At 43.9% G+C, this 12,797-nt stretch overlaps 1 protein-coding gene across 1 annotated transcript; it reads right to left on the bottom strand.

Moving 5' to 3' along the window:
- Positions 1-566: 566 nt before the first annotated feature.
- LOC143767795 (formyl peptide receptor-related sequence 1-like) lies at positions 567-12,378 on the bottom strand. Its single transcript, XM_077256315.1, has 2 exons — positions 12,320-12,378; positions 567-1,548 (listed from the first exon to the last, which is right to left on the bottom strand). Exons 1-2 carry the CDS (start codon positions 12,376-12,378, stop codon positions 567-569), a joined length of 1,041 nt encoding a protein of 346 aa, XP_077112430.1.
- Positions 12,379-12,797: the final 419 nt, after the last annotated feature.

Here is a 12,797-nt window from a genome sequence, read left to right as displayed (position 1 = left end):
GTGACATATCACTGTGATTTAATTGCATAAAAATTCAAAGTTGGAAAATTGCACAATTTTTAAAATTTTCACCAAATTTCCGTTTTTTTCACAAATAACGCATGTAATATCAAATAAATTTTACCACTATCATGAAGTGCAATATGTCGCGAGAAAACAGTGTCAGAATCACTGGGATCCGTTGAAGCGTTCCAGAGTTGTAACCTCATAAAGGGACAGTGGTCAGAATTGTAAAAATGGGCCCGGTCATTAACGTGTAAACCACCCTTGGGGGTGAAGGGGTTAAAGCAATGAGATGACTCTGAAGACCTTGACTTAGTCTACACAGCAAAGATTGAAAGTGAGCTGTAGAAAACTGGAAATAGTGATTTATGTGTTATCTCTTTACTAATTTAAACAAAAATTTGAATCATCATAAGAATCAAAGAGAAAAAAAAACGTTCTTGACTTCAAAATATACTGCTAATACTATCCTAGTTTAAAATACCTGTCAGATTATAATGCATCAACAAACAATTCTAAAAATGTGGGTTAAAAGTTTTCCAAAAATTTAAGAGGAATACATATTAAACCTTTGTAGATTGAGTATCCTCAACACCCTCTTGCTCACTAGAATGGTTAGTATGTTCAGTTAAAGCTCTTCGAATTCTGGAAGGGATTGATCTCAAAAAACCTTGTTGAAAATCTTGGCCTACAAAAACATAAATGATTGGATTGATGCAACTGTTGAAGCAAGCCAGGTTGGTAATGATAATATTTATTGTAAAGTACTCAGTGTATCGTCCATCATACGGGGATGTTAGTGGCCAGATGTAATATGGAGACCAGCAGATCAAGAAACACAAGATAACAGCGATGATGATCCTGTAGGACCTCTGAGATCTCTGGGATCTCTTACTTTTTCTAAGTCTCAAGAATATGGTAACATAACTGGTGAAGATGATGAGAAATGGGATCACAAACATTATTACTAATCTAATCAGTCTAATGATGTATGTAATCTTTTTGAATGTGTCTGCCTCAGTTGAATGCAATTGACACCATTCAGATATGTTGCAAAAATAAAACGTAAATAGGTAAAACACTAAACCGGTCAATAGGAAACTCAAGGACCAAATGATCGCTACAGTGATTCTCACTAGTTTTCTAGTCTTATGAACTTTTACCCAAATTGGCCAAATGACTGATGCACAGCGGTCAATGCTCATGGCCATCAGGAGAAGAACACTGGCATTCATGTTTAGATTGAACTGAATAATGTTCACTGAACAAAAAGCAAATTTTGATTTCATGCCAAGATGAATCCATTCTGTAATTCGCAGAGGAAGAAATGCACAGCACAGGAAATCAGCAATGGCCAGGTTGAGGAACCACACGGCATTGATTGCCCTCTTACTTCTGAATCCAGTTATCCAGATAACCAATCCATTGCCAATTGTCCCAAGGACAAAAATGGCGCAGTATAAAGTAATGGACGTCTTCTTTGAAATACTTGCAGAATAAGGATTATATCTTAAGTATTTTGTTCTGTTATGTTTGAAATATGACCTAAGAAGATGAGATAAGGTAGAGGTTAGGTTCACGAAAAATGTATAGTTTCATACTTAAAACATCTGCTCAGTATACATGAGCAAACTATGAAGGCAAAAAGAACAAGAAAACGTAAGACCATGATATGGTTCTAGTGAATTGCTTTATATTTCCCCATCTCAAAACAAAAGGTCCTAGGTCTTTTGATTTTCTTTTTTACTTATGGGACTTTAGCTTTTTTTTGCAATTCAAATTAAGAGCAGAAATCTTGTACAGTTTGACAACACCAATCGAATAGGGTAATGGGAGCAACTTTCAATTCACTTGACCTATCAGCCATGAGCCTTGAGCCATCTGTAATATGGTATATCATACTTCAAAAGCTTTCTAACACTTGATCCTATTAAAGATGCTCTTTCACAAACTTTTACATGTTGTACTGAACACACAATGTAATAATGGCCGCATGGCGGAATAAAGACATTTTTGTAAAATCAGATGGCAGAGTCTGATTTGTCCTTCTCCTGCACCAATTAGAAGCTATTCACCTTTATTTCAAAAGTTTCTTTTAGCAGTGCAGGTGTTAGTTTGCTCAGTTGAAAGCTCTTGGAAGCATTCCTTCATTAAGGCTCTCAGCTGTGCATTGTTAGCCACTCCCATCTCCTTTATAATCTGGGCCGTGGCTAGCACTCATGGTCAGAGTTAGTGTCACAACTCTGTTTTGGGTATCCTGGGACCAGGGGCTCCCTCCCTGTCCCTAATGCTAAGGGTGCCCTAGTTCACAATGTTCCCTGGATTACTTCTGATGGTGAAGATGCCTGGGCCATGTACCTTGCCTTAGATTCTGAATATATTATCAGTCTGTACCCTTTCTCCACCCAAGGAAGAGGAGAGTAGTAGTGTACTGTAATACACCAACCAGATTAACAAGGTAGTGTGAACAGGGGTAGCAAAAAATACCAAAGATACAAATATACACGCATACAACAGGAATGCACCAGGGAGTGGAGGATGGGGTTAAACCAAAAGGAGGAGAAGAAAGTGAATTATCACACACTCAAAACCTTGCAACAGTATCAGACAAATCCACCAATTGCCTTCTCCAATAACCAACAACAACAACCTCCAGCCATGCAGCATAAGCCACTCTGACAATGAGTGCTAGCCATGTGTTGTGAATTTGCTTTTTGCTCCCTCTAGTGGTTACTAGTTTTTTGACTCTGGTTTTTCTGTCATTCCTTTTATCCGCACCTGGGTCGTTAGTTAGGGGTGTTGCTATATAAGCTCCCTGGACCTTCAGTTCAATGCCTGGCAACGTAGTTATCAGAGCTAGTCTGCTGTGCTCTTGTCTACTGATCCTGGTTCCAGTTATATCAGCTAAGTCTGCCTTTTGCTTTTTGCTATTTGTTTTGGTTTTGTATTTTTGTCCAGCTTGTTCCAAATCTATATCCTGACCTTTGCTGGAAGCTCTAGGGGGCTGGTGTTCTCCCCCCGGACCGTTAGACGGTTCGGGGGTTCTTGAATTTCCAGTGTGGATATTGATAGGGTTTTTGTTGACCATATAAGTTACCTTTCTTTATTCTGCTATCAGTAAGCGGGCCTCTCTGTGCTAAACCTGATTCATTTCTGTGTTTGTCATTTCCTCTTACCTCACCGTCATTATTTGTGGGGGGCTTCTATCCAGCTTTGGGGTCCCCTTCTCTGGAGGCAAGAAAGGTCTTTGTTTTCCTCTACTAGGGGTAGCTAGATTCTCCGGCTGGCGCGTGTCATCTAGAATCAACGTAGGAATGATCCCCGGCTACTTCTAGTGTTGGCGTTAGGAGTAGATATATGGTCAACCCAGTTACCACTGCCCTATGAGCTGGATTTTTGTATTCTGCAGACTTCCACGTTCCTCTGAGACCCTCGCCATTGGGGTCATAACAGTTTGCCAGGCCAGTATTAAATGTTTAATGCATTGCAGAAGAGGGATTATAAGAAAGAAGATTCTGAGTTTTTTTTTTTTTTTCTTCTTCCCCTTTACCTCAGAGTGGCTATGCTTGCTGCAGACATGAATGTCCAGACCTTGATTACAAGTGTGGACCAGCTGGCTACTCGTGTGCAGGGCATACAAGACTATGTTATCAGAAATCCTAGGTCAGAACCTAAAATACCGATTCCTGAACTGTTTTCCGGAGACAGGTTTAAGTTTAGGAATTTCGTGAATAATTGTAAATTATTTTTGTCCCTGAGACCCTGTTCATCTGGAGATTCTGCTCAGCAAGTAAAAATTGTTATTTCGTTCTTACGGGGCGACCCTCAGGATTGGGCTTTTTCGCTGGCGCCAGGAGATCCGGCATTGGCTGATCTTGATGCGTTTTTTCTGGCGCTCGGTTTACTTTATGAGGAACCCAATCTTGAGATTCAGGCAGAAAAGGCCTTGCTGGCTATGTCTCAGGGGCAGGACGAGGCTGAAGTGTATTGCCAAAAATTTCGGAAATGGTCCGTGCTGACACATTGGAACGAGTGTGCACTGGCCGCTAATTTTAGAAATGGCCTTTCTGAAGCCATTAAGAATGTTATGGTGGGTTTTCCCATTCCCACAGGTCTGAATGATACTATGGCACTGGCGATTCAAATTGACCGGCGGTTGCGGGAGCGCAAAACCGCAAATTCCCTCATGGTGTTGTCTGAACAGACACCTAATTCGGTGCAATGTGATAGAAAAACCGCAAATTCCCTCATGGTGTTGTCTGAACAGACACCTGATTTAATGCAATGTGATAGAATCCTGACTAGAAATGAGCGGAAAATTCATAGACGCCGGAATGGCTTGTGCTACTACTGTGGTGATTCTACACATGTTATCTCAGCATGCTCTAAACGTATAGCTAAGGTTGTTAGTCCTGTCACCGTTGGTAATTTGCAACCTAAATTTATTCTGTCTGTAACTTTGATTTGCTCACTGTCATCTTATCCTGTCATGGCGTTTGTAGATTCAGGTGCTGCCCTGAGTCTCATGGATCTCTCATTTGCTAAGCGCTGTGGTTTTACTCTTGAACCATTAGAAAATCCTATTCCTCTTAGGGGTATTGATGCTACACCATTGGCAGCAAATAAACCGCAGTATTGGACACAGGTTACCATGTGCATGACTCCTGAACACCGCGAGGTGATACGTTTCCTGGTTTTACATAAAATGCATGATTTGGTTGTTTTAGGGCTGCCATGGTTACAGACCCATAATCCAGTCCTGGACTGGAAGGCTATGTCAGTCTCAAGTTGGGGCTGTCGTGGTATTCATGGGGATTCCCTGCCTGTGTCTATTGCTTCTTCTACGCCTTCGGAAGTTCCGGAGTATTTGTCTGATTATCAGGATGTCTTCAGTGAGTCTGAGTCCAGTGCACTGCCTCCTCATAGGGACTGTGACTGTGCTATAGATTTGATCCCAGGCAGTAAGTTTCCTAAGGGAAGACTGTTTAATCTGTCGGTACCTGAACATACCGCTATGCGTTCATATATCAAGGAGTCTCTGGAGAAAGGACATATTCGTCCGTCTTCTTCCCCTCTTGGTGCGGGATTCTTTTTTGTGGCAAAAAAGGACGGATCTTTGAGACCTTGTATTGATTATCGGCTTTTAAATAAGATCACTGTCAAATTTCAGTATCCTTTACCGCTGTTGTCTGACTTGTTTGCCCGGATTAAGGGTGCCAAGTGGTTCACCAAGATAGACCTTCGTGGTGCGTACAACCTTGTGCGCATTAAGCAAGGTGATGAATGGAAAACTGCATTCAATACGCCCGAAGGTCATTTTGAGTACTTGGTGATGCCTTTTGGGCTCTCCAATGCGCCTTCAGTTTTTCAGTCCTTTATGCATGACATTTTCCGGAAGTATCTGGATAAATTTTTGATTGTTTATCTGGATGATATTTTGGTTTTTTCTGATAATTGGGATTCGCATGTGGAGCAGGTCAGGTTGGTCTTTAAAATTTTGCGTGAAAATTCTTTGTTTGTCAAGGGCTCAAAGTGTCTCTTTGGTGTACAGAAGGTTCCCTTTTTGGGGTTCATTTTTTCCCCTTCTGCTGTGGAGATGGACCCAGTCAAGGTCCGAGCTATTCTTGATTGGACTCAGCCCTCGTCAGTTAAGAGTCTTCAGAAGTTCTTGGGCTTCGCTAACTTCTACCGTCGTTTTATTGCTAATTTTTCTAGCATTGTGAAACCTTTGACGGATATGACCAAGAAGGGCTCCGATGTAGCTAACTGGGCTCCTGCTGCCGTGGAGGCTTTCCAGGAGTTGAAACGCCGGTTTACTTCGGCGCCTGTTTTGTGCCAGCCTGACGTCTCACTTCCCTTTCAGGTTGAGGTGGATGCTTCGGAGATTGGGGCAGGGGCCGTTTTGTCGCAGAGAGGCCCTGGTTGCTCTGTTATGAAACCTTGTGCCTTTTTCTCTAGGAAGTTTTCGCCTGCCGAGCGAAATTATGATGTGGGCAATCGGGAGTTGTTGGCCATGAAATGGGCATTTGAGGAGTGGCGTCATTGGCTCGAGGGTGCTAAGCATCGTGTGGTGGTCTTGACTGATCACAAAAATCTGATGTATCTCGAGTCTGCTAAACGCCTTAATCCGAGACAGGCCCGCTGGTCATTGTTTTTCTCCCGCTTTGATTTTGTTGTCTCGTATTTACCAGGTTCAAAGAATGTGAAGGCCGATGCTCTTTCTAGGAGCTTTGTGCCTGATGCTCCTGGAGTCGCTGATCCTGTTGGTATTCTTAAAGATGGAGTTATCTTGTCAGCTATTTCTCCGGATCTGCGACGTGTGTTGCAGAGATTTCAGGCTGATAGGCCTGAGTCTTGTCCACCTGACAGACTGTTTGTCCCGGATAAGTGGACCAGCAGAGTCATTTCCGAGGTTCATTCCTCGGTGTTGGCAGGTCACCCGGGAATTTTTGGCACCAGAGATCTGGTGGCCAGGTCCTTTTGGTGGCCTTCCTTGTCAAGGGATGTGCGGTCATTTGTGCAGTCCTGTGGGACTTGTGCTCGAGCTAAGCCTTGCTGTTCTCGTGCCAGCGGTTTGCTCTTGCCTGTCCCGAAGAGACCTTGGACACATATCTCCATGGATTTCATTTCTGATCTTCCGCTATCTCAGGGCATGTCCGTTATCTGGGTGATATGTGATCGCTTCTCCAAGATGGTCCATTTGGTTCCTTTGCCTAAGCTGCCTTCCTCTTCCGATCTGGTTCCTGTGTTTTTCCAGAACGTGGTTCGTTTGCACGGCATCCCTGAGAATATTGTGTCAGACAGAGGATCCCAGTTCGTTTCCAGGTTCTGGCGATCCTTTTGTAGTAGGATGGGCATTGATTTGTCGTTTTCGTCTGCTTTCCATCCTCAGACTAATGGACAGACGGAGCGAACCAATCAGACTTTGGAGGCTTATTTGAGGTGTTTTGTCTCTGCTGATCAGGACGATTGGGTGACATTCTTGCCGTTGGCTGAGTTTGCCCTTAATAATCGGGCTAGTTCCGCCACCTTGGTTTCGCCTTTTTTCTGCAACTCTGGTTTCCATCCTCGCTTTTCTTCAGGTCATGTGGAGCCTTCTGACTGTCCTGGGGTGGATTCTGTGGTGGATAGGTTGCAGCAGATCTGGAATCATGTGGTGGACAACTTGAAGTTGTCACAGGAGAAGGCTCAGCGCTTTGCCAACCGCCGCCGCGGTGTGGGTCCCCGACTACGTGTTGGGGATTTGGTATGGCTTTCTTCCCGCTTTGTTCCTATGAAGGTCTCCTCTCCCAAATTTAAACCTCGTTTTATTGGGCCTTACAAGATATTGGAAATCCTTAATCCTGTATCTTTTCGTCTGGATCTTCCTGTGTCGTTTGCTATTCACAATGTATTTCATAGGTCCTTGTTGCGGCGGTACATTGTGCCTGTAGTTCCTTCTGCTGAGCCTCCTGCTCCGGTGTTGGTTGAGGGCGAGTTGGAGTACGTGGTGGAGAAGATCTTGGATTCTCGCCTCTCTAGGCGGAGGCTTCAGTACCTGGTCAAGTGGAAGGGCTATGGTCAGGAGGATAATTCCTGGGTGGTCGCCTCTGATGTTCATGCGGCCGATTTAGTTCGTGCCTTTCATGCCGCTCATCCTGATCGCCCTGGTGGTCGTGGTGAGGGTTCGGTGACCCCTCACTAAGGGGGGGGTACTGTTGTGAATTTGCTTTTTGCTCCCTCTAGTGGTTACTAGTTTTTTGACTCTGGTTTTTCTGTCATTCCTTTTATCCGCACCTGGGTCGTTAGTTAGGGGTGTTGCTATATAAGCTCCCTGGACCTTCAGTTCAATGCCTGGCAACGTAGTTATCAGAGCTAGTCTGCTGTGCTCTTGTCTACTGATCCTGGTTCCAGTTATATCAGCTAAGTCTGCCTTTTGCTTTTTGCTATTTGTTTTGGTTTTGTATTTTTGTCCAGCTTGTTCCAAATCTATATCCTGACCTTTGCTGGAAGCTCTAGGGGGCTGGTGTTCTCCCCCCGGACCGTTAGACGGTTCGGGGGTTCTTGAATTTCCAGTGTGGATATTGATAGGGTTTTTGTTGACCATATAAGTTACCTTTCTTTATTCTGCTATCAGTAAGCGGGCCTCTCTGTGCTAAACCTGATTCATTTCTGTGTTTGTCATTTCCTCTTACCTCACCGTCATTATTTGTGGGGGGCTTCTATCCAGCTTTGGGGTCCCCTTCTCTGGAGGCAAGAAAGGTCTTTGTTTTCCTCTACTAGGGGTAGCTAGATTCTCCGGCTGGCGCGTGTCATCTAGAATCAACGTAGGAATGATCCCCGGCTACTTCTAGTGTTGGCGTTAGGAGTAGATATATGGTCAACCCAGTTACCACTGCCCTATGAGCTGGATTTTTGTATTCTGCAGACTTCCACGTTCCTCTGAGACCCTCGCCATTGGGGTCATAACAGCCATGGCCTCGATTATATAGGAGATGCGAGTGGCTAACAGTGCACAGCTGAGAGCCTTAATGCCGGAAAACTCCCAGGAGCTCTCAACTAAGATTAACCCCTGCACTGCTAAAAGAAACTTGTACCATTTAATAGGAAGGTAAAGAGCTTCTAATCTGTGCAGGAGAAGGAGAAATCAGCCACTGAGGTCTTCTGGCTCCTCTCTGTCACAGCAAATCCCGTGATTTTTTTTATCCTGCTTTGCAGCTGCTATTGCATTCTGTGCCTAGTTAAAAATTAAAAGTTTGGTGAAAAGTCCTTTTTAAGTGCTTACTAGTGTTGAGCGATACCGTCCGATACTTGAAAGTATCGGTATCGGAAAGTATCGGCCGATACCGGCAAAGTATCAGATCCAATCCGATACCGATACCCGATACCAATACAAGTCAATGGGACTCAAGTATCGGACGGTATCCCTGATGGTTCCCAGGGTCTGAAGGAGAGGAAACTCTCCTTCAGGCCCTGGGATCCATATTAATGTGTAAAAGAAAGAATTAAAATAAAAAATATTGCTATACTCACCTCACCGAGGGAACCGGCAGCGTTCTTTGCTTAAAATTCGCGCGTTTACTTCCTTACGTGAAGTCCCGGCTTGTGATTGGTCGCGTGCCGCCCATGTGGCCACGACGCGACCAATCACAGCAAGCCGTGACGTAATTTTCAGGTCCTTCTAGGCATTCAGTATTTTAAAATTACGTTCCGGCTTTGTGATTGGTCGCGTCGCGGTCACATGGGCGATGCGACCAATCACAAGCCGTGACGTCACAGGAGGCAGGAAACGCGCACATTTTTAAAATTACGTCACGGCTTGTGATTGGTCACGTCGCCCGTGTGGCCGCGACGCAACCAATCACAGCAAGCCGTGACGTAATTTCAGGTCCTTCAGGATTTTGAAATTACGTTCTGGCTTGTGATTGGTCGCGTCGCGGTCACATGGGCGACGCGACCAATCACAAGCCGTGACGTCACAGGAGGCAGGAAACGCGCGCATTTTTAAAATTACGTCACGGCTTGTGATTGGTCGCGTCGCCCATGTGGCCGCGATGCAACCAATCACAGCAAGCCGTGACGTAATTTCAGGTCCTTCAGGATTTTGAAATTACGTTCTGGCTTGTGATTGGTCGCGTCGCGGTCACATGGGCGACGCGACCAATCACAAGCCGTGACGTCACGGGAGGCTGGACACGCGCGCATTTTAAAATGCGCGCGTGTCCAGCCTCCTGTGACGTCACGGCTTGTGATTGGTCGCGTCGCCCATGTGACCGCGACGCGACCAATCACAAGCCAGAACGTAATTTCAAAATCCTGAAGGACCTGAAATTACGTCACGGCTTGCTGTGATTGGTTGTGTCGCGGCCACATGGGCGACGCGACCAATCACAAGCCGTGATGTAATTTTAAAAATGCGCGCGTTTCCTGCCTCCTGTGACGTCACGGCTTGTGATTGGTCGCGTCGCCCATGTGACCGCGACGCGACCAATCACAAAGCCGGAACGTAATTTTAAAATACTGAATGCCTAGAAGGACCTGAAAATTACGTCACGGCTTGCTGTGATTGGTCGCGTCGCGGCCACATGGGCGGCACACGACCAATCAGAAGCCATGACGTCACGGAAGGAAGGAAACGCGCGCATTTTAAGCAAAGAACGCTGCTGGTTCCCTCGGTGAGGTCCAGGCTGCGTCGGAGAGGTGAGTATAGCAATATTTTTTATTTTAATTCTTTCTTTTACACATTAATGTTGTTTCAATACTGATACCCGATACCACAAAAGTATCGGATCTCGGTATCGGAATTCCGATACAGCAAATATCGGCCGATACCCGATACTTGCAGTATCGGAATGCTCAACACTAGTGCTTACATTTTTTCAAAAGATGAAAAATTAAAACAGACAATAAAAGTGTGAACTTCACATACACAATCATATTAATATTCTTATATATGACATTAAACATGTTGAGGAATCATGGATTTTAATCATATATTTGTTTTTGTGTCTTTTTTCTTTGACATCTAAAAAAGAAAAGCATTGTTCAATTTCTGTGCAGCAGTTATATTAGTGTTTGTCTAATTAGGCCACGTTCACAGGCAGGGCCGGACTGGCCATCGGGCAGTTCTGGCAAATGCCAGAAGGGCCGGTGGCAGTAGTGGGCCGCTCGAATGTGCTGCTGTCGGCGCACTCCCCCCGCTGTCGGCACACTCCCTCCCCTTTCGGCACACTCCCCGCCCTGCATTCAACTATACCGGCGTCATAGACGCCGGTACAGTTGAATGCAATGATGGAGGAGAGAGCGTCTGCTGACACTCCCTCTCCCATCATTCCCCACTCTGCCTGGCGCTGACACTGCGGGTGCGTGATGACATCATATCATTGCGCACCTGCTGTGTGTCAGGCAGGCAGATTGCAGCTGCTGAGACTGGAGCCAGGAGCAGCGCGGGGCACGAGGAGAGGGGAGTTTTTTTTTTTTTTTAATTATATACATATCAATGAGTGATAACTACATTCTATGGGGGCTGTGCTGCATTACATTCTATGGGGGCTGTGCCGTATTACATTCTATGGGGGCTGTGCTGCATTACATTCTATGGGGCTGTGCTGCATTACATTATATGGGGCTGTGCTGCATTACATTCTATGGGGGCTGTTCTGCATTACATTCTATGGGGACTGAGCTGTAATGCTGGATACAGCTGTGGTTATATGTTATATAGTAGTGTTACACTCCCCTCACTTCTTGTAACCTACAAGTGTACAAAGATATTATACAGTCACCATGTGACAAGTGGGCCTGTGTAACCTTAAATGCCAGGGCTGAATTTTAGTCCCAGTCCGGCCCTGTTCACAGGTTCAGTATTTGGTCAGTATTTTACATCAGTATTTGTAGCCAAAACCAGGAGTGGAACAATTACAGGAAAAGTCTAATAGAAACATATGCACCACTTCTGCAGGTTTGGTAAAAAAAATTCCCCAAATTTTATTTGCGGCCAATTTATTTGCAACAAATCTCAAGTACTCCAATTGCCTTGGAATGGTTTGGAGAACATTTTTTCCATCCCCAAATATTATTTTCAATCTGAGTTATTGATAATGTAGCTCTGGAGGAGATGGAAAGAGTGAAATTCCAAATCTCCATCTCTTTCCAATTGATGCAATTAAATGGTCTTCAACGCTGAGCTGTGCACTCTGACCTATCCCTACACCGGAAAAGCAAATCATGGTGCCGCTTGATCGGCCACCATTTTTTTATACTGGCTATGATTGTCCCTCATGATTGGTGGCACTAGACCATGTAATGGGATAGCTGTTGGGCATCATGGAAATGCTTGCATGACCAAGACTGTCGAAATCTGTTGTATTTGTGACTCTAGCAGTGTGTTGAATGGTATCGGTCATTATTTTGTTGTAGTCAAGTTGAATGAATTGAATTGCAAACTGTTTTAATTTGTGGGAACCTGTAGGTTTGAAAAGATTCAACTCAAAATTTGTAGTGGATTAATCCAATCAAGTAAAAAATTGTCATTGTTCTTCAGTAATAAACTAAAGTCAAGAACACGAATGAGCCCTCTTAACACCAAGTAATGTATTTGAGTCTGTCTGTTATCAATCAAACATCATAAGTGTATGTTCAGACAAGACAGTTTTTTTGCTGTATGTTTAGTGGATTTGGCCATCTCGGCTGCTCCTTGTAAGACCTTTTTCTAAAACAGATCTAAGAGACTCTACAAAATTAAGGCAAATATTATAAAGACGAAATAGATATGAATTGAATTGAGCATAACCCTATTTTTCACTACAGAAACCAAAAGTTAGGAATGTAAACTTACTGGTTGATGTAATCCAGAGTTATATTAGAAATGGTCAAGTTAAAATCAGCAGTGTCCATTCTGACATTTTAACTAAAAGATAAATAAATAAATTAATTGAAAAATAAATAAGTAAATAAATAAGTAAATAATAATAATAATAATAAAAAGCTGATTATTAGGTCGATCCGAGGCAAAGGCTCAGCATATCTAAAAATTATATAAAACTCTAGCAACAAGGATAAAAAATGTAATGCTTTATTCAATCATAATCGCTAACACTTACATGCATGTGGTAATAAGTAGAGATGAGCGAGCCTGAACTAAAAAGTTTGGGGTTCATACAGAGTTCCGGTGCAAAACTTTGAATATGCTGACTTCTCCTGGAAGTTATCAGAAGATCAGAGCTCCAGGGGCAGTCCGGTCCAGAGAGAGAGATTTTTCCAGTTCCGAAGTTCAAGTCCCCATTGTTTTCAATGGGGTTCTTGTTATGTTCAAG

The sequence above is a fragment of the Ranitomeya variabilis genome, chromosome 4 (genome assembly GCF_051348905.1).
Source record: "Ranitomeya variabilis isolate aRanVar5 chromosome 4, aRanVar5.hap1, whole genome shotgun sequence".
NCBI classification, from domain to species: Eukaryota; Metazoa; Chordata; class Amphibia; order Anura; family Dendrobatidae; genus Ranitomeya; species Ranitomeya variabilis.
This window is presented reverse-complemented; position numbering and strand designations above follow the sequence as displayed.